A 27,368-nucleotide genomic window follows, 5' to 3' on the forward strand; every position below is an offset into this window, starting at 1 on the left:
TGGAACGACACAGAGGCTGTGCAGCCCGCTGGGCTCCTGGCACATTATTAGCTTGTGCTGCACTGAGTCGCTATGTGATCAGAGGGGGAAATCTATCTTCTGAGTAACTGTTTAATATTAATGGCAAACAGATGTCAAATAGGACCACCGGGGATGAGAGATAGAGAACCATCTGGCAGCTAAAAAATTTAAATACTGTGTGAAAGCCACTTCCTTGCAAAGAATCTGGAATTGTACTGTAGACACCTTTAGAAATGCTGTAAATATAGGTCGTGATAAAGTGGTAGATCTTCTCTAATAGATGTTGAATAGACCTAACCTGTTAGGACTATCAGACCTGATTGCTTTGCATAATTGCCTTTTCAAAGGAAATCATTTGTTTAAATGCTTTATTTTGAAACTTTCTTACCCAATTTTCAGCAAAGCTTGCTAGGATATAGTTCCACAGGCCACAGCAGGGGCCTGGTCTGTCATTCAGCAGGCCTTTCTTCACCTGGGAATGTGGATAGTGATTGCCAGCAGGCCAATCAACAGTGGGTAGCATTACAGCACAGCACAATGCTGTTCTCACTTAATGTCGATACATAGGTATCCATAGTAGGGAGGCTCAGATTGGCATCAGGAGTGTTGGGAGCAGCTACCAGTGTGTAGAGTAAGGGGGCTGGAATTGGAGAACTGAGCTAGTATGAGGAGTATCAGAGCTGGACCAGGCTAGGGAGTAGCAGGCCTGGATCACTATGAAGAGCAGCATGGCTAGACCAATATGGAGAGTCACAGGGCTGGACCAGTGTGGGAGTACAGGGTTGGACCAATATTAATTTGAAAGCACAATATGGCTTTTAAATAGGTATCCAGGCTTGAGCTGATAAGTGGCTGATAAGTGGCAAGTAACATTTAAGCCACACAAGTGCAAGTAATGACCATCTCCAACAAGAGAGAATCTAACCAACCCCCTTGACATTCAATGGCATTATAATTGCTGAATCTTTACTATCAACATCCTCAGGGTTACCATCGACCAGAAACTGAACTGGAGCAGCCATATAAATACTGTGCTACAAGAGCAGGACAAAAGCTAGGAACCCTGCGATGAGTAACTCACCTCCTGACTCCCCAAAGACTGCCCGTCATCTACAAGGCACAAGTCAGGAGTGTGATGGAATACTCTCCACTTGCCTGAATGGGCGCAGCTCCAAGAACACTCAAGAAGCTCGACACCATCCAGGACAAGGCAGCCCGCTTGATTGGCACCCCATCCACAAACATTCACTCCCTCCACCACTGACGCACAGTGGCAGCAGTGTGTACCATCTACAAGATGCACAGCGACTTGGAGACAGGAGCTCCATTTTTTGTATTTTACCCCTTCAGTCAACCCTTTCCTGCTATCTGGGGTGGGGGTGATGGGAGATTTAAAATCAAGTGTCCAGAGTGGTGTTTTGGAAGTTTCTAGAGCACGGGGATTATTTTGGAGAGTGCATGGATCAGTATGTGGAGTAACAGAGCTGGAAGTGTGTCAGGGGTTGGGAGTGGGGAATGGGTTTAAAATCGAGGCCTGTATATTTGAAATGTCCAATATTCCATTCTTCAGCTTTGGAAACAAGAGTCACTGAAATAAAAAAAAATTTAAATGATGTGGGTGCAAAATTTCAGTCATGGAACAGTTACCCTGGCATGAGGGTGAGTGTCTCACCCTCAGAAATAACCATTCCTTTGACTTGATCGAATGCTGTAACCAGAGAATTATAAAACGCCTAGCTTCAGGCTCGTAGTTAAAAAGAGCAGCTCTAACTGCAGCATACCATAGTTGCAGACTATTAGACAGGAGCAGAGCCTATGGCCAATCTGGCACTGTGGGAATTCTCACACTGAGAATATCTTTTCAGCAGTAACAGGCTCAGTCTATGTGCTACATGAATATTCATTGGATTTTGCCTCTGAGACGGCATTCAATCCCTGATGCAGTGGTTAACGATGGATGAAAGTAGACAGCCTACCAAACAATAGCGACAGACATTAGTTCAATATTTTTGTACTCTCTATGAGGTATTTAAGTAATTTATAAAGCTATATTAATAAAAGGAAAACCCATTCCGCCAGTCTTGCTCAGCCTGTCAATTATGTGTGGCAACTAGACTCTCTTCCCTGAAAGTATTGTCACAACTCTTGTGCATTGAAACTAAGCTATTGGTACACCAAATCATAACTTCTTTTTACTGCTTCAATTAAGTGCACGTTCAGTGCACAATGAAACAGTCGAAACTAACTGAGGCCATATTTCCTATGTTATCCAACAATCTCATCTCCTGACTCTCCAAAACCTGTCCACCGTTTACATAGCACAAGTCCAGAGTGTGTTGGAATACTCTTCACTTGCCTGGATGAATGCAGCTCCAACAGCATTCAAGAAGCTCGACACCATCAGGACAAAGTAGCCTGCTTGATTGGCATCCCATTCACCACCTTAAATATTCACTCCTTCCACCACCAGCACACAGTGGCAGCAGTGTGTGCCAACTGCAAGATGCACTGCAACAATTTGCCAAGCCTCGTTCAACAGCACCTACCAAACCCTGACTTGGAAATATATTGTCATTCTTTCACTGTCTCTGAGTCAAAACCTGGAACTCCCTCCCAAACTGCACTGTGAGCAACACACTTTTTTTTAGCGTGCAGGTGATTTATTTAAGTGCGTGGGCTCTTCAGACTTTTTGCGCACCTGCGCACCCACTGTAAGTTAAAGGGGGTAACTTGTGCGTGGCCTGCAAGGGCACTTTTGGGTTACTGTGCAGCTGCATAGCTTAGGGGGAGTGTTGGCTGTGAGTGTACCTACAGCACATGGATAGCAGCAGTCAAGAAGGCAGCTGACCATCATCTTCTTTGGGAAATTAGAGATGGCCTTACCAGCGACACCCACATCCCATGACTGAATAAAAAATATACACCAACCTAACTGTGCTGGCACCAGCAGGTGCACAGGAGAGGGGCCAAGAGCACAGGAAGCCCTCCCCACGGAACAGGGTTTGCAGACAGAGGTGCAGCTTTCTTGACCTCTCTGAAGAGCAGTGCTTTCACAGGCATGGCCACCAAGTAAGATGGTGGCAGACATCTGCAGCCTCTTAGAAGAATATATGTTCCCTGCTGGTCCTGGCAGATGCATATTACCAGTGGCTGTGAATATGCCCCTAAGTGTTTTTGCCTCTGGTTCCTTCCAGGATGCTATTGGAGACAAATTGAGGACTAAAGGTCTGCAAATGAAACCCCACCCAAGCCCGACAGAACCACATCCAACCTGAGCCCGACCTGGCCCGAGTCCTTTCATTTTTTTCCTGCGCCCGGCCCGACCCGATCCAACCACCGGGATGTTCAGTTAACCTATCTTCCGTTTTTCGCTTTTTAAGCTTGTGCAGATAAGCAACAAAAACTGTAACTGGACTTGAAAGGTTGTTTAAAAAGTACATTAAGATTGGAGCCACGTACCGGAGGTGGTGAGAGAGTGTGTTCGACCCGGCCCGGCTGGACCCGAGCCCGAATGCCGGACCCGGAAGAGCGACCTGACCGGACCCAAAACCGACAAATGTCATCGGGTCACATCGTGTTCGGGTCAGGTAGCCATGCTCTATCGAGGACCTCCCAGTCGGATGCACATAAATGATAAGGCAGATGACAGATGAATTGTTTTCCAGAGCTGGGAGTTATATAAACTCTCCTGAGTTGGCAATAGCCAGGATGAGTAGTTATGGGTGCCATTGATAGCACACGTGGCAATCCAAGCACAAGGAATTTTTATAAACACAAGGGATGTTCATCCATCAGTGTGCAGTGGGTATGAAACCACAAGAAGATGGTTATGCAGGTCTGCACCAGATTCCCTGGGAGCTGTCATGATGCAGTCATACTGCGGCAGTCCCACATCCCAGGCCTTTCTGTTCCGGGATGTAAATTAAATAGTTGGCTCATAGGAGACAAGGAATACCCCCTTCAAACTTGGCTCATGACACTAGTGAGGAACCACCAGTGAGGTGCAGGAATGCTACGACGTGAACCACTTATCATTGAGAAAGACATTGGAATGCCGAAGATGCGCTTCAGGTACTTAGAAAGGTTTGGAGTTGGCCTTTAATACTTGCCTCCCAGGGTCTCTGGAATAACACCTCCTCTGGATTCCTACCGCCCTCTGGACCATGACCCCACCACCGAACATCAAGCTACTGTCCACAGGACTGTCACTGACCTCATCTCCTCTGGAGATCTTCCCTCTACAGCTTCCAACCTCATAGTCCCGCAACCCGGATAGCCCGCTTCTACCTCCTTCCCAAAATCCACAAACAGGACTGTCCAGGCAGACCCATTGTGTCAGCCTGCTCCTGCCCCACTGAACTTATTTCTTCCAATCTTGGCTCTATCTTTTCTCCGCTGGTCCAGTCTCTTCCCACCTACATCCGTGACTCTTCTGACGCCCTACGTCATTTTGACAATTTCCAGTTTCCTGGTCCCAACCGCCTCCTCTTCACTATGGACGTCCAATCGCTCGACACCTCCATCCCCCACCAGGACAGTTTGAGGGCTCTCCGCTTCTTCCTGGAACAGAGGCCCAACCAGTCCCCATCCTCCACCACCCTCCTCCGCCTGGCTGAACTTGTTCTCACATTGAACAACTTCTCCTTCAACTCCACTCACTTCCTTCAAGTAAAAGGTGCTGCTATGGGTCCTAGTTATGCCTGTCTTTTTGTGGGATATGTCGAACATTCTTTGTTCCAGTCCGACTCATGCCCCCTCCCCCAATTCTTTTTCCGGTATATTGATGACTGTATCGGTGCCGTTTCCTGTTCCCACCCTCAACTGGAAAACTTTATCAACTTTGCTTCTAATTTCCACCCTTCTCTCACCTTTACATGGTCCATCTCCGACACTTCCCTTCCCTTCCTCAACTTCTCTGCCTCCATCTCTGGGGATAGGTTGTCTACTAATATCCATTATAAACCCACCGACTCCCACAGCTACCTCGACTACACTTCTTCACACCCTGTCGCCTGTAAGGACTCCATTCCATTCTGCCAGTTTCTCCGTCTCTGACACATCTGCTCTGATGATGCTACCTTCCATGACAGCGCTTCTGATATGTCTTCCTATTTCCTCAACCGAGGATTCCACCCCACTGTGGTTGACAGGGCCCTCAACCATGTCCGGCCCATTTCCCGCACCTCTACCTCACCGTTTCCCCTCCCTCCCAGAACCGTGACAGGGTTCACCTTGTCCTCACTTTCCACCCCATCAGCCTCCATATCCAAAGGATCATCCTCCACCATTTCCGCCACCTCCAGCATGATGCCACTACCAAACACATCATCCCCTCCCTTCCCCTGTCAGCATTCCGAAGGGATCGTTCTGTCCGTGACACCCTGGTCCACTCCTCCATTACCCCCACCACCTCATCCCCTTCCCGCGGCACCTTCCCCTGCAATCGCAGGAGGTTTAATACCTACCCATTTACCTCCTCTCTCCTCACTATCCCAGGCCCCAAACACTCCCTTCAGGTGAAGCAGCGATTTACTTGTACTTCTTTCAATGTAGTATACTGTATTCGCTGCTCACAATGTGGTCTCCTCTACATTGGGGAGACCAAACGCAGACTGGGTGACCGCTTTGCGGAACACCTCCGCTCAGTCTGCGAGCAGGACCTCGATTTTCCGGTTGCTTGCCATTTCAACACTCCCCCCTGCTCTCATGCTCACATCTCTGTCCTGGGATTTCCGCAGTGTTCCAGTGAACATCAACGCAAGTTCAAGGAACAGCATCTCATCTACCGATTAGGCACACTACAGCCTGCCGGACTGAACATTGAGTACAATAATTTCAGAGCATGACGGGCCCCCCATTTTACTTTTATTTTTAGTTATTTTTTCCTTTTTTCTTTTTTAATATTTTTTTTGTGTTTATTTTATTTTATTTCATCTTAGTTTGTTCAGTTTGCTTACCCACCGTTTTTTCATGTTTGTACTTGCGGCTGTTCAATTTTCAGTCCGTTAATGCTCTTTCTGTACTAATGCTTTGTCTTTCAACAGACCATTAACATATCTTTGCTCCACGACCTTCTGGTCAGCTATTCTGTGACCTCGTCCTATATGCACCTTCTCCTTTGTTATCTCTTGCCCCACCCCCACTTTACTTGCTTAGAACCTTTTACGTTTCTAATATTTGCCAGTTCTGATGAAAGGTCACTGCCCTGAAACGTTAACTCTGCTTCTTTCTCCACAGATGCTGCCAGACCTGCTGAGTATTTCTTGTCTTTATCTCTGGAATAACAATGGTGTGCTGCATCCTGCTCAACACTGCAAAGCAGAGGGTTGTAGGTGAAGGAAGATGAAGGGGCTCATCACTCATCATAAGATGAGCATTAAAGAGGAAGAGGAGGAATATGAAAATTGGGCACCAATTGCCAGACTAACCACATATATTGCTATCTGGGGTGCCAGGAATACCCTAAGGTTCAACTGGAGGTGACTCACACAGGAAAAACGGTCACTAATGAAATCCTGTGGTCTGTTCTTACCACCAGCAATAACCACCTCTTTCCCCCACTCATTAAAAAAATCAATCCTCAACCATTTATCCATCCATTGCACATCTGTCCAATGGGTCCCGGCATGTTTTGTCACTTCCAGATGCAATAATGGGCAAGGCATGGAAATGGTGACCTTTCATCAGAGCCCTGATTGTGAGTTCTGATGAAATGTCATTGACCTGAAACGTTAACTCTGTTTCTTTCTCCACAGATGCTGCCAGACCTGCTGAGTATTTCCAGTGTTTTCTGTTTTTATTTCAAATTTCCATCATCTGCAGTATTTTGCTTTTGAATAAATTTTATGTGTTGTTATAAGAAAAGGAAAAGTGGCAACATAGCATTTTGCCAGACACCCATATATTTACCATTGGGATTTCTCTTATGCTTCCCACTGCTTCCATGTGGTGCATCCCATGTGGTTTCAGCAAGGTACAGACAGGCTGCTCATTCCCTGCCCTGACTCTTGGCCTACGCCTTTGGAGCCCTGCCATCGACTGTTCCACCTACATCTGGGCAAAGGCAACCTCAGCCATCAGAAGACGAGTTAACACGTCAACATCTTCACCAACTGAGTCCATGTTCCCTATTCTAATTTACACTCTAACCCAAATGATTCCATGGGTTTGATTTTCATGTGACTACTTTCATTTGGCAGGAGGAGAGTTTAGGTTTCCTGCAAATCAGAGATGACCTAAAACCCAATGTCTCTGGAAGGTCACAGACCTGAAACGTTAATTCTGTTTCTCTCGCCACAGATGCTGCCAGACTTGCTGAGTGTTTCCAGCGTTTTCTGTTTTTATCTTTACCGGGTCTTCCAGATGGTTCAGAGAAATTAACAGGGAAAAGTGGCAATCTCAATGCAGGGCTATATAGGCTCTCCTGACCCTCTAAAAGTCCTTTGTAAACCTGTGTTTTAAAATTTTATGAGTGGCCTGCAACAGCTTCTTTAAGCACAAATGGTCTGACTGCTCAATGCCAACAACCAATGGGCAGAGTCTGCACACTGCACACTACCCACTTTGGTATTTCAAAATCGCATCAGAGTCCTATTGATGTCATAGATCTCCATGAGGAGCCCACCCAATACCAGGAGGCAATTGGATATCCCATTTCAAGGCCTCAACCACAATGCTGGTGATCTGGACTTTGTTGGGAATAGGGAAGGAAATCTGCCATCCTTACCTGGTTGGCCTACATGTGACTCCAGACCCACAACAATGCAGTTGACTCTTAACTGCCCTCTGAAATGGCCTAGCAAGCCACTCGATTGTTAAGGGCAATTAGGGATGGGCAACCAATGCTGGCCTTGCCAGCGACGCCCACATCCCATGAAAGAATATATAAAAAATAAAAAAGAGCAGTAAATGCTGCATTGCTGTTTTAATTGCACTATCGCCCTGTAGACAGGAGGAAAATCGGCCCATGTTTCCTATTTTAATCAACACCCATTGACTTTATATATATAAATGGCAGGCCTCCCAACTTTCCTCCTACACAAACTTAAGCTCATCCAAAACTCTTTTGCCTGTATCTTAACCCCTACCAAGTTGCAATCACTCATCACCCCTGCCCTATGTTGTCTCCTAGTCTACAAATGCCTCAGATTTAAAATTTCCATCCTCATTTTCAAATTTCCCCATGGTATCACCTCTCCCTATCTCTGTAAGCTCTCCCAGCCCTACAAGCCTCCAAGCACTCTGCATTCCTCAAATTCTTTCCTCTTGCACATCCCCCAACTCCTTTGCCTCATCATTGGCAGCCGTGTCTTCAGCAATCTCTGGAATTCCCTCCGTAAACCTCTCTGCCTCTCTTTCCTCCTTTAAGAACCTTCCTAAAACCCAACTCTTTGATCATGGTTTGGCAGAGTGACAATTTGTGTCTGATAATATTCCAATGCAAAGCTTGGCACATTTTGCTACCATCTGAGTACCATATAAATGCAAGTTGGAATTGTAGTTTCCGACTCCATTGACTCTACATTTCCTATACTGTCAAGCAGTCTATACCAACTAACTCCATTTTCACTGGGCTGCCTAACAGTCTATCTCAATTGATTTTGCATTCACTATACTGCATGGCAGTCACTTTTGCAAACAACTTGCTCATTCTGAGTGAGAGTTACCATATGGAGCTGACAACAATCTACCTCTTTTCTTTTCTCCCTGTAGACCCGCCTCTGGTGAACTTGACTGTGGAGCCACAACCTGTCCTGGAAGGAAGCACAGTGAGATTCCGCTGCTCTGCGAAAGCAAACCCTGCTGTCAGCCTGTACAGGTATCACATCATCTCCTGCTGTGTAGGATTAACCTTGTTCACAAACCAGTGCAGGGTAAAACTGAGCCATATTGACCAGAACAGTTCTGGAGTTGGTGATCTATTATTATTTTAATTCATTCATGGGTGTCACTGACAAAGTCAGCATTTACTGTCCATCCCTAATTGCCATTGTGAAGGTGTTGATGAGCCACCGTCTTGGCAACTGAGTGACTTGCTAGACACTTCAGAGGGCAATTAAGAGTCAACCACGTTGTTGTAGGTCTGGAGTCACATACAGGCCAGACCAGGTAAGGACAGCAGATTTCCTTCCCTAAAGGACATTGGTGAACCAGATGGGTTTTTATGACAATCTTGTAGATTCTTGGTTCCAATACTGACACTGACTTTTTATTGCAGATGCATTTAATTAACTATTGTGGAGAAAATAACCACTCTCAAGTCCACGGGATTAAAGGAAATAAAGGTTTTTAATCATCAAGCACCGTGCAAGGGAGAAGTTCTCCGGTCACCCAAACAGCTTCTCAGTGAAATAGAAATTAAAACTCACATTTATAGGATACAATCACCATTACTCATTTGTTCACACTACCCCTGACACATTCCAAGTCTACAGCTTGATCAATAAACTGGATTTATTGCCCCACTAATTATTCCCCTGCCATCTCCTCCCCAGTCTTGAAGCTTGGCATCTCCCATGGTTTATGGCAAAATGTCCCTCCTGCAGTTGCACCCTTATCTCTTTGATTAGTGAAGCAAGGACAGCATATTTACACAGATGTAGAGGCAATTAGGCTCTGAGTTGTACAACTTTTCCCATGACCATTGCCACACATCTCTTTATGCCCTGATTCCTCACAACTACAGTTTTTCCATATTCTGTTAACATATCCAAATGCTAAATAATCTATGAATGTTGCCCTGCTGGTCCCACTTCATAACCAAATTTAAATTCCCCTGCACTAGTGGTGGTGGAATTTGAACTCATAGCTCAATCACTAGTTCAGGCCTTGTGGTTTATGTGGCCCTATAACGTAACCACTCTGTTACCAGACTTAATTAAGCTTACTAAAGCAGAGTTCCTGCTGATGACCACTGTTCAAAAGTAGGGAGGTTATGCTTCAGTTATACTGGGCATTGGTGAGACCACATCTGGAGTATTATGTACAGTATTGGTCTCCTTATTTAAGGAAGGATGTAAATGCTTTGGAAACAGTTCAAAGAAGATTTACTAAACTAATACCTGGAATGGGCAGGTTGTCTTATGAGGAAAGGTTGGACAGGCTAGGTTTGTAACCGCTAGAGTTTAGAAGAGTAAGATGTGACTTGATTGAAGCATATAAGATTCTGGAGGTTCTTGACAGGGTCATTGTGGAAAAGTTATTTCCTCTTGTGGGAGAATCTAGAACTAGGGGTCACTGTTTAAAAATAAGGGGTCGCCCATTTAAGACAGAGATGAGAAGAAATTTTTACTCTCAGAGGTTGTGAGTCTTTGGAATTCTCTTCCTCAAAAGGCGGTGGAAACAGAGTCTTTGAATATTTTTAAGGCAGTGGTAGATAGATTCTTGATAAGCAAGGGGGTGAAAGGTTACTGGGGGTAGGCGGGAATGTAGAGTTGAGGTTACAATCAGATCAACCATGATCTTGTTGAATGGCGGAGCAGGCTTGAGGGGCTGAGGGGCCTACTCCTGCTCCTAATTCGTATTGTTCATATGTTCAACAACTACTTGGTGGACAGTAAATATGGGCTAAGGACAAGATTTGGTTAGCCTGCCTCTTCCCCCCCAAACCCCAGGCCATGGAATTAGTCTGTCAGTGCTCATTGCCCTTGCTCACATATGGACCAATGGGAAAGGGGGCTGGGAGAATGGGAAATACTGAAGTGGGAAGCAAGGCACAAAATCTAGCACTGAGTGTAAGCTGCAGTAGATTCATGCTTGAACAGTGAGGAAGACTCCATAAACTGCTGTACCACACCTTCTATTGCATTGCTGTAGGTTGGGTAGGCAGGGCCCTGGTTCCCTGACCAAGTTACCAGGACAATGAGCCAGCGTGTTTAAAAAATTATGGTATGGCAAGGCCACATTTATTAACCATCCCTCATTGGCCTGACAGGGTGATGCTGGGCTGCTTTCTTTTTGCAACTGCAAAGCATGCAAGGCCAAGCCATTCCAGAGGCCAAGTGTTATGGGGTTGGAGTCATATGTAGGCCTGATACTAGAGGTGTCAGGCCCCCTTTACTGAAGGACATTAGAGTGACCCAGTCGAGAAGGAGTGAGAAAACCTTGTACACTTCTCACTTCTGTGCAAATTGTTGACTGGGCCACAGCATCAAGCAGAGACTGGGCAGTGATTTTGATCAATGGGTGACGTCAGCAGATGGCTGGAAGAGTGGGACAATGTGTTTTAGGTTCTGCCAGTTTCAATGCTCAAGAGTCACTGGGGGGTGATTTTCACCAAATACTTCAGGCACTAAAGAGATGGCCAAGATAGGGTCATGAGATGAAATGTTAGTTTAGCCCGAGTTTAGCACAATCCTTGAAAAGCAGTTAAAGCCAGCACTAGGAACGACTGCCCAGAGGCTGGTAAACAGCTGTTTGGCACTTAAAATGCCTGCTAATGCTCATAAAGGAGGCATTCTGGTGGCTAACTCTTCAACGAATGCCCTGTCCTAACAGCGACCAGCTGTTTGGGAGTAAACACGGTGTTGATGTCGATTTTGTGTGCCACCCAAAGGGATGCTGACCATTTCACATTGATACTGGAACTGTAAAGAGAACCCCTGAAACACATCTGTCCACTTTCTGGGCCACTTTGTCAGACTTCACCAACACTCGAGCACCATTTATTCCGGAACTTGTCAGAGGACTTTACCTGCAAAGAGTGAATGCTATGCTACTCCAAGTTATTGGACACCTTATAGAAGTCACCAGGAAAAAGGAATTGTTTGGTAATGAGCATCTTGCTAGGGGTCCCCTTGGTCTGGATGAGAAATGGGAGGAGGAGATGAGACCTGGCAGAGAGAGGGACAGAAGGACGAGGTGGTGTCCTTCTCTCTGCAGGTGCAAGACATTTCTCCTCCCCAAAACCTCCAGTGTTGTATCTGAGAACCTGCGTGCCCTCTCCTTTGATTCCTGAGCCATCCCGCAACCTGCCGCTGTGTCAGCCAGAGCACTCCACACCTTCAGTGGAGGTGGATGGGAGGGCCCCACATTTACTTCAGTGGAGGTGGATGGTGGATGGGAGGGCCCCACATTTACTACTCCACGGAAATTGTGTCTGAGCAGCACTTGAGTGCTAAACTTGTAGGTGTCTTTAGTAGGCAAATTCAGATTGTGGTTATCAGCAATTAGGACCAAAATTGTGTGCTAAACCCAGACTTTCAAACAGGCTAGTCTTACTATCACTGCACCCATTTAGCACCTTTTGACCAAAATAACTCCCAAAATGTTAAAAGGAGTTTTTAAAAGCATTCCATAGGATAGATTGAGAGAAACTATTTCCTCTGGCGGGGAAGTCAAGGACAAGGGGGGGTATAACCTTAAAATTAGAACTAGGCCAGTTAGGAGGGAAATCGGGAAGTATGTTTTACCTACACAAGACGATAATGGAAATCCAAAAGGCTGTGGAAGCTGAGGGACAATTGAAGCTTGTAAGACTGTAAGTGGTGGATTTTTGTTATATAAGGGTATCGAGGCATATGGAGCTAAAGCGGGTCAATGGATTTGAGGTACAGATCAAACATGAACTGACTGAATGGGACAACAGGCTCGAGATGCTGAACAGCCCACTTCTGTTATCATGTTTCTGAGCTGTGTGTCTGAGGTACACTGCATGCACAGGGACTGTAACACTGGAAGTGTCTTACTGGTCTCCCTGGGATGGGGTCTGAGATGCCCAGATGGAGACCTGGCCTTAGGAGTCTTGATCATCCCATATCTCCTTGAGAACTAAAGCTGCCACCATGCAAGGGTGAGTGAAAGAGTAAGGACTGGAATACGGGAATAGCAGATTATTAGTTCGTGGAGGCAACGATCTCAACTGTTGCAAGTCACTACGAGGGAGCTGCTTTCATTTTGAAATAAGAAACAAGGAGATGAACTCAAACTAATACAGCAGACTGAATGTGGATTGCCCAGTCTGGCTCAGCAGATGCTGCCTATTAAATGATTGATTTTTTTTTAACTAACATTCAGAATGAGAAGGGTCTAACAGCATGTGGCTCCCCAGCAAAGTCATCAACTGCTACATTTAGTGGAGAATAAATTAAATACTTTAGGCTTTTTTGGTTATTGTAATTACAGCAGAACCTCTCAATGGCCCAATGTGCTGCACAGCCCCTGGTATAATTCCTGGCCAAGCATTTATTTAGCTAATCTCAGCCAGGGCAGCTGTTGGGAAGTTACTATTGGCGTCAGTATCTCTGGGCTAGAGGGCTAACAATCTACCAGGGATCCCACTCTTGGTCACTAACTAGTGGCGCCTCCTGGAAGTGCGGGTGTTCGTTCAGGGCAGAACCAGACTTGAGTGATCACATGTGGCCACTGGAACAAGGTGCTGCTGGGTGACTGAAGCCTTTGGAGTTTTCCTCCAGCAAGAGTCAGCACCTTCAGAAGGGGAGTGAGAACATTAGAAAACAGATATGTTGAGTTAATCTCTGCCATTAAATTCAGTGCATGTCTGGCCTTCCACACCAGGGTATATGAACAATCTACTTGATTGGTACTCCATTCACCACCTTAAACAACCACACCTTCCACCACAGGATGCACTGCAGTAACTCACTATGGCTTCTTCACTGGCACCTCTGAAACCCTTGACTTCCATCACCAAGAAGGTCAAGGGCAGCAGGCACACAGGGGCACCACCACCTCTAAGTTCCCTTCCAAGCTGATTTGAACACATATCGACTTTCCTTCGTCACTGGATCAAAATCCTGGAATTTCTCAACGAAACAGCACTGCAGGAGCATTTTCATCATACAGACTGCAGAGGTTCAAGAAAGCAACTCACCATCACCTTCTCAAGGACAACTAAGAATGGGCAATAAATGCCGACATTGGTAGGGACGCCCACATCCCAAGAATTAATCTGAAAAAACAAGTAGTTCTGTTTTATGATAACTGAAATACAGATAATATCTTTACATAGCTGTTGTCTGGCAGTGAAAGATTCCTGCGACAATGGTTAAACAATCATTGGTTTCCAGGAGAGAATTGTACAACAGTGATCGGAGCTCAGCTGGGGCCCAAAGCCCCAGAACCCATAGTTAACCACAACTATAAGACTTGTGTATTCTATGATCATCTGTTGATCAGTGCTGATATTCACATCACTGCCATTATGTTGCAGGATTTGGATTCTCTGCACACACTCAGTGTACCATGACAACTGCACTGCTGGATTAATATAAAAGCAAAATACTGCAGATGCTGGAAATCTGAAATAAAAACAAGAAATGCTGGAAATACTCAGCAGGTCTGGCAGCATCTGTGGAGAAAGAAGCAGAGTTAACGTTTCAGGTCAGTGACCCCTCATCAGAACTGAAGAAGGGTCACTGACCTGAAACGTTAACTCTGCTTCTCTGCTGGATTAATAATTGTCTTCTAATCATAGAGAGTTTTCTCCTGAATAATCAACAGCTGCATCCCCAACAATAGCCCTCAAATAGGAGGTGGCAGCAGCCTCCAGGGATGCCTTTAAAGGAAAACTTGTTAGGCCGCATGCAGGCCCTGGCTTTCCTGAATGCAGCTGACCCACACTGAATGCATTCAACACAGCCCAATTCAAACTGATGTTAAGCCCCTTATTTGCATTGGGCAGGAACTGGATGCCTTCTTTTCTGCCTTTACCAATATGGCGAGTGGTGTACCTCTGGCACAGAAAGTACACAAGAATGCTACCCACCATATAGCCTTAGGCACCTGTTCTACACCTGTTAAAGGAGTGCAATATCCACCAATTTCCAGATTATTAACAGATTCGAATAAACTGGACAAAATGAAAGAGGTTAAAAAGTGAGAGCTGTGTAAATCCTTCATATATCCTACAACTAAGGGACAATTACCAAATTTGGCATTTGTCCTTCAGGCAGTTAATTTTCTACAATCTGATGTAATTTGAAGCCCAGACCATTTAAACGTGGGCTGGCAATTAGCCACAGCTTGCATACTCCAACAGGTGAGCAATGACCTTGTAATTCATCGCTGTGTGCTGCCAAACTCCCTTCTCTTGGAGGTCCCACATCTCCCTCAGCCAGAACCGAGCAGAATAGCACAATATTATATAAATTATGCAAATTGATATTAATAAAGTATTAATTCATATCATACATCATTGAAACCCTCGCAGGTTAAGGATTTGAATAAAACATCCAGCGGAAAAATCAAGTAACGCAGTCAGATTGCATTTTTCGTAATTTATTTAAAAAATTGCTGGATTGCATTTGAATCAGAAATGATCAGAGAGAGGAAGCCATTGTTCTGTTTACTGCTGTTCACAGCCCAGAGACCTTGGATCTTGTGAACGAGCCTAGCATAAGATTGTGGGGGTAGCTTCCAACATTAATAAGCTGGCAGTAACAAGGCAAAGCAGATCAACCGCCTGAAGTAAGCTTCATTGATTCTCCCTCCATCGATTCTTCCCACATCGATTCTCCCTGCAGGGTCAGCAGTGTCCTGGGATCAGTCACACAGTGATGGGTAAGCACTGTTGGGCAACTCCTGAGTACGACAGAAGCTTCAGGTGCTAAATGCTTCATGGAAGCACCGGCAGACCTTTCAATTTATATCAAGAGTATAAAAATAAACATATGCTCCACAACAGTCACCTTACAACAACATGCACTCGAAGGGAATTGTTGCCTGCTGCTCCAGTACTGGGGGTAATATTGCTCACGGATCCCCACACAGGCACACTCTTGTGCCCAACCACAGGCTAGTAGGATACTTGCAGTTTATTGGTTGACTCAGTGGCCTCAATAGGAACAGGAGGAGGCCATTCAACCCCTTGTGCCTGCTCAACCAATCAATTAGATCTGTACCTTTAACTCCATTTACCCGTCTTCACTCCATATTCTTTGACAGTTGTGCCAAATAAGATTTTTAAATGTCTAATAAGCTGCTTCCTATTTTCCCTCCTAAATGGCCTAGCTCTAATTTTGTGATTGTTACCTTGTTCTGCATTCCCCCATCAGAGAAACTAGTTTCTCTGTATGTATCCTATCGTATCACGTTACAATTTTAAACACCTCAATCAGATTGCCCCTCAGTCCTCTGTGCTTAACATTAAGTGTTCAAAGAGGGCCACGTACCCACAGGTTCTGACAGATGTCAGAGGTTCTGCTCTGTTAAACAACCTCCCTTGTGGGAATGAGCCATGCAGACCAGCTTCCATCCTTGGCCTGTGCTGAGTTAGCAGATCCTGGCCAATGACTGAGCTGCTCCAGCTGGTCTCTGTATCCCGGGGCTCTGGAGGGGGAAATGAGTGAGAGCTCCCCTTTCTGATCGCTGTCCAGTGACACCTGCTGGAGAATCACTCTGAGTTGACCTCATAGGAAGACAGAATCAAGCTTGGCTTCTCCCCTCCCAAAGAAAAACAGTCTACAAGCCCCAAGTGTTAGGTTCATATTATCACTTAGGTCGGGTACCACCCTAGCCTTGCCATGGAACTGCACCCTGTGAGATTCAGAGCCTTCAGATCAAATGAACAGAGAACTGCCATCCCAGCATTTGTGAGAAGTCAAATCCAATAAATCAGGTAATTTGTGTGTTGGCACCAGAAAATTACTATGAAAGTTGCTGGGATTGGTACTAAAACCTAACTGGTTTGCCCACGCCCATCAGTGAAAGGAAGCTGTCATCACTATGTGGTCTTGGTTACAGGTGACTTCAGTCCCACAGTTTATGATTGACTGTTTGGAAATAATAATCGGTGCATAGATCTCTTCCAGATCTCTCTGAACTGACAGAAGGCACTAGGATTTCAGACAATACACATCAGGCTAAATAAAATATGAGTGTAGTTTATTAAGAAATAAAATTATACAGAATCAAAAATCAATTGGTAGATACTTTCTTAGCTCTCACCATTTCTTTAAAACTATTCTTCTCAATCCATAATACCAAAGGTCATGTGGTGCATTTTATGGAAGTGCATGTCTTTGGATCCATGAAACTCTGCCTTACTGTAGTAGAACTGCATAAGCTGAACTAATCAGCCAAGGAAAGCTTTCCATATTTACTCCTTTATTCAGGTAGCTTCTGCCAGCAGAACTACCTATCAAAATGAATTTTAGAGGTGTGATAAGCTCCTCCGAAAATTTACTTTTTATGACATCAGGATGTCCCAAAGTGCTTTACAGCCAATGAAGAGTACTCACAATTGTAATGTAGGAACTGTGGCAGCCAATTTGCACACAGCAAACTCCCACATAGCAGTGAGATAATGACTGGATAACCTGCTTTTAATGGTGGCTGAGGGATAAATATTGGTCAGGACAGCAGGCTGAACTCATCCAACTCTTCTTTGAAATTGTACCATGGGATCTTTTATGTCCACTTGAATCAGCAGATGGGACCTCAGTTTAACATCTTATCCAAAAGACTGCACCTCCAACAGTGCAGAACTCCCATAATCCCATCAACTGACCATGGCTGAGCCACTCCTTGTTACAACTGGATTTTTCCACCTCTACACTCACTACAACAACAACTAGCCTGTGACTTTCTGCCTGTTCACTAGCAAGGGAGGGGAAACTGGCAAGTGCAGGCACACTGTCTCCAATCCCACTTGCCAACTAACCGCACGAGGGTGGGGGAGACGTCCAGGTGATGGATTCCAGTTCCTCCCTCATGTATAGACTGCACTGTCATTACCTGCCAGCCTGCTACACTATGACCTCAGTTATTATCTTTCAGGCGAGGTCTCACTCCTAAAAAGTGAATTACATCCATTTATTTAAAACATTCATGAAATATATTGTAAACACGGAGGCTGCATTTTTCAGCATAATTTGAATTTATTGCCACTTGCCGAGGGATTTCTGACATATTCCTTAGATTCATGGCCTGTGTTTAGTTATTGCATTTCTGTGTTTTTTTTTAATGAAAGCAGTTATTAAAATTCATACAAATAAAATCTGTGTGGCCTAGAAAAATTATTAAGACACCACTTTCATCCATAATTCAGACCTTTTATTCAAGCAAATATTAAAGTGAATTATTGTTCCCATTATTCTGTTGACAGTGTGAGAGAGATTTCATTGACTACTGTACATCTACCATTACTGTGGGAGGAGCAGACACATCATCGTAGCCTGGTGGAGGTGCCAGTGATTCCTTTTTCCAGGGTTCATCCTGTCGGGTAGTCCTCACCTGCTGAGAGCGGACACCTTTCTTCTTCGGACAGTTCAATGGAATTTCTACTTCCTGCTTCAATATTGAATCAAACAGACAAGGAGAGTCTTTTGGCTGATCTCACCTTGGCTAGCAGTAGGAACTACTACAGCTGCCCTCAGCACTCGTAGGTCAGAGATAGAAAGAGAGAAATTGCATTTTTATAGTACTTTGCACAACCTCAAGATGCTGCAAAGCACCTGACAACCAACGAAGTGTATTTGAAGTGGAGTCACTGTTGTGGAAACTCAAAACACAGTTGATCAAGGTGAGGGAGCCTGAGTGGTGGTGAAGCACAACAACTACCAACATGTCTTACACATTGAAGAAAAAACGTAAGGGGTTGGTGATGGGGCACCAGCATCTCTGGTCTAGCTCTCTGCCAGTGCGGCTCCACATAAGCAGTGTTGGTTCGCACTTCCAATGGAACAGCACTGAGCCAGCATAAAGCCTTGCTTTCACAACCACAGCTTGCATTTATATAGCACCTTCCACAACGTCAGGACATTCAAAAGCACGTTTGAAGTATAGCCACTATAAGAAACACAGAAGCCAATTAGTGGACATCAAGTTCCCACAAACACTCAGTACTTTTTCTTTTGTACTTTCATGAGATGTGGGCATCACTGGCAAGGCCAGCATTCATTGGCCATCCATAATTGCCCTTGGCTTGCTAGGCCATTTCAGAGGGCAGTTAAGATTCAACCACATGGCTTGGGTCTGGAGTCACATGTAGGCCAGAGCAGGTAAGAACTGCAGATTTCCTTCCCTCAAGGGGATTAGTGAACCAGATGGGTTTATATGACAATCAATGATAGTTGCATGACATCATTACTACTTTCAATTTCAGACTTTTATTCATTAATTAAATTTAAACTCCAAGATTTGAACCCATGGACCACTAGCTCAGTGACTTACCACTACACCACCATCTTCCCCGATAATGACCGCATAACTTGTTTTTGTGAAACAAAGCCAAAATACTGTGGAGGCTGGAAATCTGAAATAAAAACAGAAAATGTTAGAAACACTCAGCAGGTCTGGCAGCATCTGTGGACAGAGAGCTAATGGGCTGAATTTTCCCAGGCCTTGGAGGCAGGAATGGAGGCAGTGGGGGGTAGGGGGAGGGAAGAAAATTGGGAAAAAAAGGTGCTGGGTCGATTTGCCGATGAGTTCCCACCTCTGGCTGTTCTTCCCAGGGGAAGGCTGGGTCCGACACTGGCAATCCACACTTCTCCAGTGGGATGCCAATCAAATCGAGTGACTAATTATTAGCAACTTTCACACCACACGGCAATTTTGCCAGCGCCGCATCCCGGCAACGAAGTGGAGGTGACTCACAGTCGGAGCTGCATGAGAGCTGACAGAGTTTTCATGGTTACCAGCAGAAAATGGCAAGGATTCTGGCTTCCCATGTGACAGCCTTGCGATTGAGTGAGGTTTTCCTGGAGAGAGATGTTTCTCACCATCATGGGATGAATGCTCCCCTGATACTGATGGCAACCCCATTACTTTCCTGCCATTCCTGCTGCTTGGCTCTCAGCAGCACTCTCACTGGTGACACAGTGAGGGCTACTGGCCTCCTTTGCACTGGGCCATTCTGTATACACTCCCACCTCCAGAACCTGCCCGTCCTTCTAATTGGAAAGCTAATGCAGACATGGCCTACTAATTGGCCACCTCCTGTAAAATTAAGCTGGTGAGCACGCTGTGGCAGTGACTTGGAAATGATCCCGCCTCCTGAATACTTTCAACGTTTAGAAAGTTCAGCACAACTTTTCAGGTCTGTGATCATTCACCAGAACTGTTTTAGTAATATTGGGTGAGGGATAAATATTCGCCAGGATAACGGGGAGAACTCCCCTGATCTTCTTCAAAATAGCACCATGGGATCTTTTATATCCACCCTGAGAGGTTTAACATCTCATCCAACAGGCAGCACCTCCGATAGTGCAGTACTCAACTGTCAGCCTTGGTCATCTGTTTAAGTCCAGAAGTAGGACATAAATCCGCAATCTTCTGACTCAGAGGTAGGAAAGCTACCTCCTAAACCACAGCTGACACCAGAGAAAATGCTGAGAGAAGAAAGAAATTTGCATTATTCCCATGAAGTGAGCAACTCACCACAGAATTCCCAGCCTCTGACCTTCTCTAGTAGCCATAGTATTTATAGTTGAATTTCTGGTCAAAGGGTGACCACTCGGATATTGATGTTGGGGGGATTCACCAATGGTAATGCCATATAATGTCAAGGGCTGTGTTTTAAAAAAAATAATAATTTAATCATTCCCAGCATGTAGGTGTCGCTGGCAAGGCCAGAATTTATTGCCCATCCCAAATTGTCCTTGAGATAGTGGGGATGATCCGCCTTTTTGAACCGCTGCAGTCCATGTGGGGGAGGTACACCCATAGTTCTGTCCGGGAGGGAGTTCCAGGATTTTGACCCAGTGACAGTGAAGGAATGGCGATATAGTTCCACGTCAGAATGGTGCGTGGCTTGGAGGGGAATTTGCAGGTGGTGGTGTTCCCATACATCTGCTGCCCTTTTCCTTCTAGGTGGTAGAGGTCATAGGTTTGGAATGTGCTGTCTAAGGATCCTTGGCAAGTTGCTACAGTGCATCTTGCAGTTGGTTCACATTGCTGCCACTGAGCGCCGGTGGTGGAAGAAGTGAATATTTACAGTTTGCTAATCATGTGGGCTGTGAGCTATGTTGTCCTACACCGTATTGAGCTTCTTGTTGGAGCTGCACTCATCCCAGCAAATAGATAATATTGCATCACGCTCCTGTCTTGCGCCTTGTAGGTGGTGGACAGATGGCTTTGGAGAGTCAGGAGGTGAGTTACTCACTGCAGAATTCCCAGCTCTGAACCTGCTCTTGTAGCTACAGTATTTATAGGTCTGATCCAGTTCAGTTTCTGTTCAATAGTGATCCCCAGCGTGTTGATGATGGGGGACTCAGTGCTGGCAGTGTTATCATTCTTAGATTGTTAGACTTTCTCTTGTTTGTGATACTCATTGCCTGGCACTTGTGCGGAACAAATGTTGCCTTGCCACTTATCAGTCCAAGCCTGAATATTTTCCAGGGCTGAATGTATGCAGGCACAGACTGCTTCAGTATCCGAGGAGTTGGAATTGTACGGAACATTGTGCAAGCGTCAGCGAACATCCCCACTTCTGACCTTTTGCTGGAGGGAAGGTTATTGATGAAGCAGCTGAAGATGACTGTGCCTAGGACACTACCCTGAGGAACTCTTGCAGCGACGCCCTAGGGTTGAGATGATGGACCGCCAAACAAGCTGGAACTGCTAATTGAAACATTGCCAAAGATTGATTGTTTAAGGGAGTGTCTATAAATGTCCTACTCAGAATGATGTAAAGCAAGTGTTGTTTTACTGTAGTAAAGGCACATCTATAAATGCTCATATTGATCGTTATAAGATTGAATGAAGATCTGAGAGCATAACTCTGTAAACCAGAGTCACCCTTACCAGACAGCCACAGGAGGAGGGATGGGAAGAGGCAAAGGACAGATTAAAAAGTTAGCAATTGAGAATTAGAACCATGACTACAGTAACTGGGGCAGATCTGAAAGAATGAGGGAATCTAAAGAAAAGGGGAGGCGTTGATAATGCAGCATTATGAAACCATTCATGGAGGCACTTGTGAATTCTCCTGATTTCGCGAATTCTCCTGATTTCCCAAATTCCCAGTCTGCCCCTGTCCAGAAGTCACTGGTAACTGTTTAAGGCTGGAGCTCTCTCCCTGTTCTGTTCTCCGATTCTCAAAGCCTAATCTTCTATCATTTAAATCGTTCTGTTTCTCAGACACATCCATCTCCAAATATCAGACACAAATCAATGGGAAGTTGCGTTCGTAGTGGACGCTATCACCGCTGGTACACTGTGGAACAGAGAAGCTAAAGCTGGGCAGAGCATTTCAACAAAAGGGATCGCAACACGTGTTACTGGGACATTCAGTAAGACTTGAACTGCTAAAACCAAGGCTAAAATACACTTTTGTAACCTTGAATGCATCACCAGTTACTGTTTGAAAACAAGGATGAGAATTTTAAAATCGAGTTGTGTTCGAACTGGAAGCCAATATAAGTCAGTAAATATGGAGTGATGGGTGAACGGGACTTGCTGCGAGTTAGAACACAGGCAGCAGTTTTTATGGTTATGCCAGGAACACTGCCTGAAGGAGGTCTCCTTAGTTGTGCTTAGTTAGCAGAGCAGTTCGTCACTCAGAGAGCTAGGCCTAAGTTTCCTGAGTCGCACCTGAAGCTTTCCCCAGTAGCTGGTACACACTCAGAAAGTGAATCCCAAGGAGTTAGAAATTCCTCTGGAGCTTGATCTTGGAGTCAGATGATTCGCTGGGGCTGCGGCTCTGCCATTCTCATCCTTCTCTTCAAATCCCTCCATGGCTTCGTTCCTCCCTCTCTCAGTAAACTCCAATGCCAAAACCCTCCAAGATATCTGGGCTCCTTAAATTCTGGCTTCTTGCACATCCCTGGTTATAAACGCTGCACCATCAGTGGCCATGTCTTCAGCTGCCTAGGCCCTAAAGTCTGGAGTTCTCTCCCTAAACCTTTCTGCCTCTCTCCTTCTCTCTCCTTTTTGGTCACCTGGTCTAATATCTCCTTATGTGGTCCGGTGTCAAATTTTGTTTGATAATTGCTCCTGTGAAGTACATTGTGATGTTTTACTACATTAAAGGTGCGATATTTGTTGCTAAAGGTGCTATATAGATTCATGTTGTTGCTGTTTGGAACAGGACTGTCCAGTGTTTTGTCTGGTGTGCTGTCAATAGTTTCTAAAGTATTAAACTGGATTCCAAGGCTCCGATGCTGACAGGAGCATGGAGCCTGTTCACATTTGGAGCATGGAATGTGGGTGAAGTTCTAGACAGGAAACCTGTTGCTTGCCTCATCAGCCAGGAAAATCTGCAGCAGAAGAGTGCAGCCAGGGGGCATAGAGCAGCAGAGAAAGATTATGGTCCAGGGGGAGCTCATAGTGGAGAGAGATCATCAGGTGATGGCGGGAGGAGGGGGCTGGGGGAGGTTTGGGGGGGGGGGGGGGGGGAGAGATTACAGGCATGGAGAGATCAGGACGAGAGATATCACAGAAAGAGAGATTATAGGGGGACCGATCATGTAGGACGCGGGAGGGAGAGATCGCGGGGAGAGAAGATCGTGAGGTTTAGAGATTGAAGGAGTGAGAGATTGGGAGGGTTAGAGATTGCAGGGAGAGAAGATCGCGAGGTTTAGAGATTGAAGGAGTGAGAGATTGGGAGGGTTAGAGATTGCAGGGAGAGATTGCGGGGAGAGAGATTTCAGGGTGAGAGGTTGCAGGGGTGAGAGGTTGCAGGGGTGAGAGGTTGCGGGGAGAGATTGTTGGGGAGAGAGATCATGAGGAGAGATTGCAAGGAGAGAAGATCACAAGGTTTAGAGATTGCAGGGTGAGAGATTCCAGGGGTGAGAGGTTGCGGGGTGAGAAGTTGCGGGGTAAGACCTTGCGGGGTAAGAGGTTGCGGGGTGAAAGGTTGCGGGGTGAGAGGTTGCGGGATGTGAGGTTGCAGGGTGAAAGGTTGCAGGGTGAAAGGTTGCGGGGTGAGAGATTGCGGGGGTGAGAGGTTGCGGGGTGAGAGGTTGCAGGGTGAGAGGTTGTGGGGGTGAGCGATTGCGGGGGTGAGAGGTGCGGGGTGAGAGGTTGCGGGGGTGAGAGGTTGCGGGGTGAGAGGTTGCGGGGGTGAGAGGTTGCGGGGGTGAGAGGTTGCAGGGTGAGAGGTTGCGGGGGTGAGAGGTTGCGGGGGTGAAAGGTTGCGAGGTGAGAGGTTGCGGGGTGAGAGGTTGCGGGGTGAGAGGTTGCGGGATGAGAGATTGCGGGGTGAAAGGTTGCAGGGTGAAAGGTTGCGGGGTGAGAGGTTGCGGGAGGAGAGGTTGCGGGGTGAAAGGTTGCAGGGTGAAAGGTTGCGGGGTGAGAGGTTGCGGGAGGAGAGGTTGCGGGAGGAGAGGTTGCAGGGTGAAAGGTTGTGGGGAAAGAAAGGATATAATTGCATTGGAAACAGTTCAGAGAAGGGTCACTCGACTGATTTCTGGGATGAGAGGGTTATCTTATGAGAAAAGGTTGGACAGGCTGGGTCTGTATTCATTGGAGTTTAGAAGGATGGGATGTGATCTTATTGAAACATCTAAGATCCTGAGGGGACTTGACAGGGTGGGTGTTTACAGGATGTTTCCCCTTGTGGGACAGACTAAAACCAGGGATTACTGTTCAAAAATAAGGGGTCTCCCATTTAAGATAGAGATGAGGATAATTTTTTTCTCTCAGAGGATCGTGAGTCTGTGGAACTCCCTTACCCGGAGAGCGGGGGAGGCAGAGTCATTGAATGTTTTTAAGGCAGAGGAAGACAGATTCTTGACAAACAAGGGAATCAAAGGGTATCGGGGGTAGACAGGAAAGTGGAGTTGTGTCCACAAACAGATCAGCCATGATCTTATAGAATGGCAGAGTAGGCTTGAGGGGCTGAATAGCCTATTCCTGCTCCTAGTTCGTATGTTCATATGTATGTATGAGACATTGCGAGGGTAAGAAATCGTGGGGGTGAGAGATCGTGGTGGTGTGGGAGATCGTGTGATGAAAGGTCATGGGGTGAGGGGTCATGGGGATGAGAGATCGGGGGCAGGGTAGAGATGGTGGTTGGGAGGGCAAATTGTAATGCGGGGTGGGTGCTGCAGATCATGCTCGTGGATGGGATGAGAGCATGGAGATGTTGGGGAGGGGGAGGTTAGATTGGGTAGAGTCAGTGATTGTGTTGTTGGAATCAGGTATGTTTGTTGGGATGGGATGGACAGTCCTGCTTCTGCAGGCCCATAATCAACGGTATAAAAACGTTTACCTTATGGATCCAGCCCTTCTCACCACCTTTTACCTGCCGTGTTTCCTGAGTTCTGGGAGTCCTTGACAAAATGGGTTAAAAACAAAACATGTGTTAAAATGGAGGTGCAGAGCCTCCTTAAAAGCTTTGACCGACTGACTCACCTCCAGAGAACAGATTGGTCACCCATTCCCCCTCTGTTAAAGCCAGAGATCGGCGACTTCGAGACGGGTTTGAAATTTACAGAATTTTAGCTTCTCACCCAACCCAAACCCATCCATTCTGGGGGGATTCAAATTCAAATTTCTTTAAAAATCTTTACTGCCACTCATTCTTCTGTCTGGTGATATAGAGGGGACAATCTGTTAAACTTTACTGTGAATATACACCGCCAGTACAGCAGAGCTCATACCATGACCCATTTCCCTCTCTCCTCAGCTCCCCATATTCAGTTCAGGGTTAAGTGTTAGACTTTGCGAAAACAAACTCCCAGCCATCCCTGGTTTGCGGGATGTTTAGTTTTAGTAACTCCATGTGATGGGCCCAGCACAGCATACAGTCTGCAAAAGGTCAAGTTGGCAACTCTGATTGGATGTATTCCTGGAGATTCCATCACACTCTCGTCTCAGACCGTCCCTCGGGAACGAGGATGATTTTCTTCCACTCCAGGGTTGTGGGTCCTTAGGTGATTGAATAGTCCAGTTCTGGATCCGCACACTCTACCACAGGCAGAATAGTTGGTGTTTGGTGAGGCGAGTGAACGGGATGCTCGAATTTCCGAATGCTCCTTCCACTGTTTGCGCTTGGTCGCTGCCTCGGCATGTCGACGATGTTCGAATATGAACTCTAGCCTCCAACCGTCCCACCATTGGTCACCCGACACGTCCATTATCACGGAGCTCCGCCTTCCTGCACTGATTGGAAAGCGAACAGGCTCTTGGTCGCACAATTGGATGATTCTTGATGTGTCAGTCAAACAGCTATTTTTCCCCATTTCCAGTACTTATGGAATTAATCAACGAAAGTGTTCATAGAATTGGAAAAAAAGCACCGTTTTTTTTTTAATGCCCCTGTAATTGTTCGCCTGTTTTTTTCTCGAAGCAGAGTCAGGAGATTAACCTTTAGTTCATGGAGATTCCAGGACAGTGCTGTAGAGTTAGTTACCCTCTCACCTTATTCTAACCCTACCAGAGAGGTGCTAAAATGATCAGAGATTTGATCTTGTGATGAGCTGTCAGATCAAAGCCTCCTGACTGCCCTCTGGGCCTGGCTGATCAATACAGACTAAAAAGGATTAATCACCTGGAATATTGAGGCTGGGAACCTTCTGAAATATCAGCCCTACACAGGATGATCTGATCATCGTGACCATCTCCCAAAGTCTCTTAATCCATGGACACAGAGTTGAAATACTCCTCGTATCACAAAGCGAAATCTTATCAAGGTCGGCAATTCTTCAACTGAATGCTGTTTGAAACATTCTGTGAATTACTTCGAACTGTATGAGTCTATTTTTGATCCCACAACACATCCCCAACTACAACATAAAAATCTCTCCCCTAAGCCATCCTCAACCCAGCAGTCTATCATATTATACCTTTACAATCCGTTTATAACATACTGCCAGCTTAAATAGATGCAGGTATTCTGAGCTCTCGGTACTGAAAAATACATTCTGTTTCCATCTAGTAAAAGCAACAGTGCATAAACTGTCACCAAATCAGAGATAAGTAGGGGTGTAACAGAGAGTATTACAGTGAGGCATGTGGGTTATATGAAAGTGTTACAGTGAGGGAGTGGGGTACATCAGGTTGGCACAGTGAAGGATCTAGGTTATATCAGGGTATTACAGTGAAGGGTGTGGGGTATATCAGAGAGTGTTATAGTGAAGGGTGTGGGGTATATCAGGGTGTTACAATGAGGGAGTGGGTTATATCAGGGTGTTACAGTGAGGGAGTGAGTTATATCAGGGTGTTACAGTGAGGGAGTGGGATATATCAGGGTGTTACAGTGAGGGAGTGGGATATATCAGGGTGTTACAGTGCGGGAGTGTGTTATGTCACAGTGTCACAGTGAGGGTGTGGGTATATCAGAGAGTGTTACAGTGAGGGTGTGGGCATATCAGGGTGTTACAGTGAAGGGTGTAGTTTATATCAGGGTGTTACAGTGAGGGAATGGGGTATATCTGGGTGTTACATCGAGGGAGTGGGGTATATCAGGGTGTTACAGTGAGGAAATGGGGTATATCTAGGTGTTA

At 45.8% G+C, this 27,368-nt stretch overlaps 1 protein-coding gene across 1 annotated transcript in view; it reads left to right on the forward strand.

The window, feature by feature from the left end:
* LOC137381558 (kin of IRRE-like protein 3) overlaps positions 1-27,368 on the forward strand; it is a 252,294-nt gene that overhangs the window by 166,680 nt on the left and 58,246 nt on the right. Inside the window, exon 6 of the mRNA XM_068054252.1 lies at positions 8,734-8,839. Within this exon, the coding sequence (XP_067910353.1) occupies positions 8,734-8,839 (106 nt within the window). The remainder of the gene's footprint in view (positions 1-8,733; positions 8,840-27,368) is intronic.

This window comes from Heterodontus francisci, chromosome 22 (assembly GCF_036365525.1).
Source record: "Heterodontus francisci isolate sHetFra1 chromosome 22, sHetFra1.hap1, whole genome shotgun sequence".
NCBI classification, from domain to species: Eukaryota; Metazoa; Chordata; class Chondrichthyes; order Heterodontiformes; family Heterodontidae; genus Heterodontus; species Heterodontus francisci.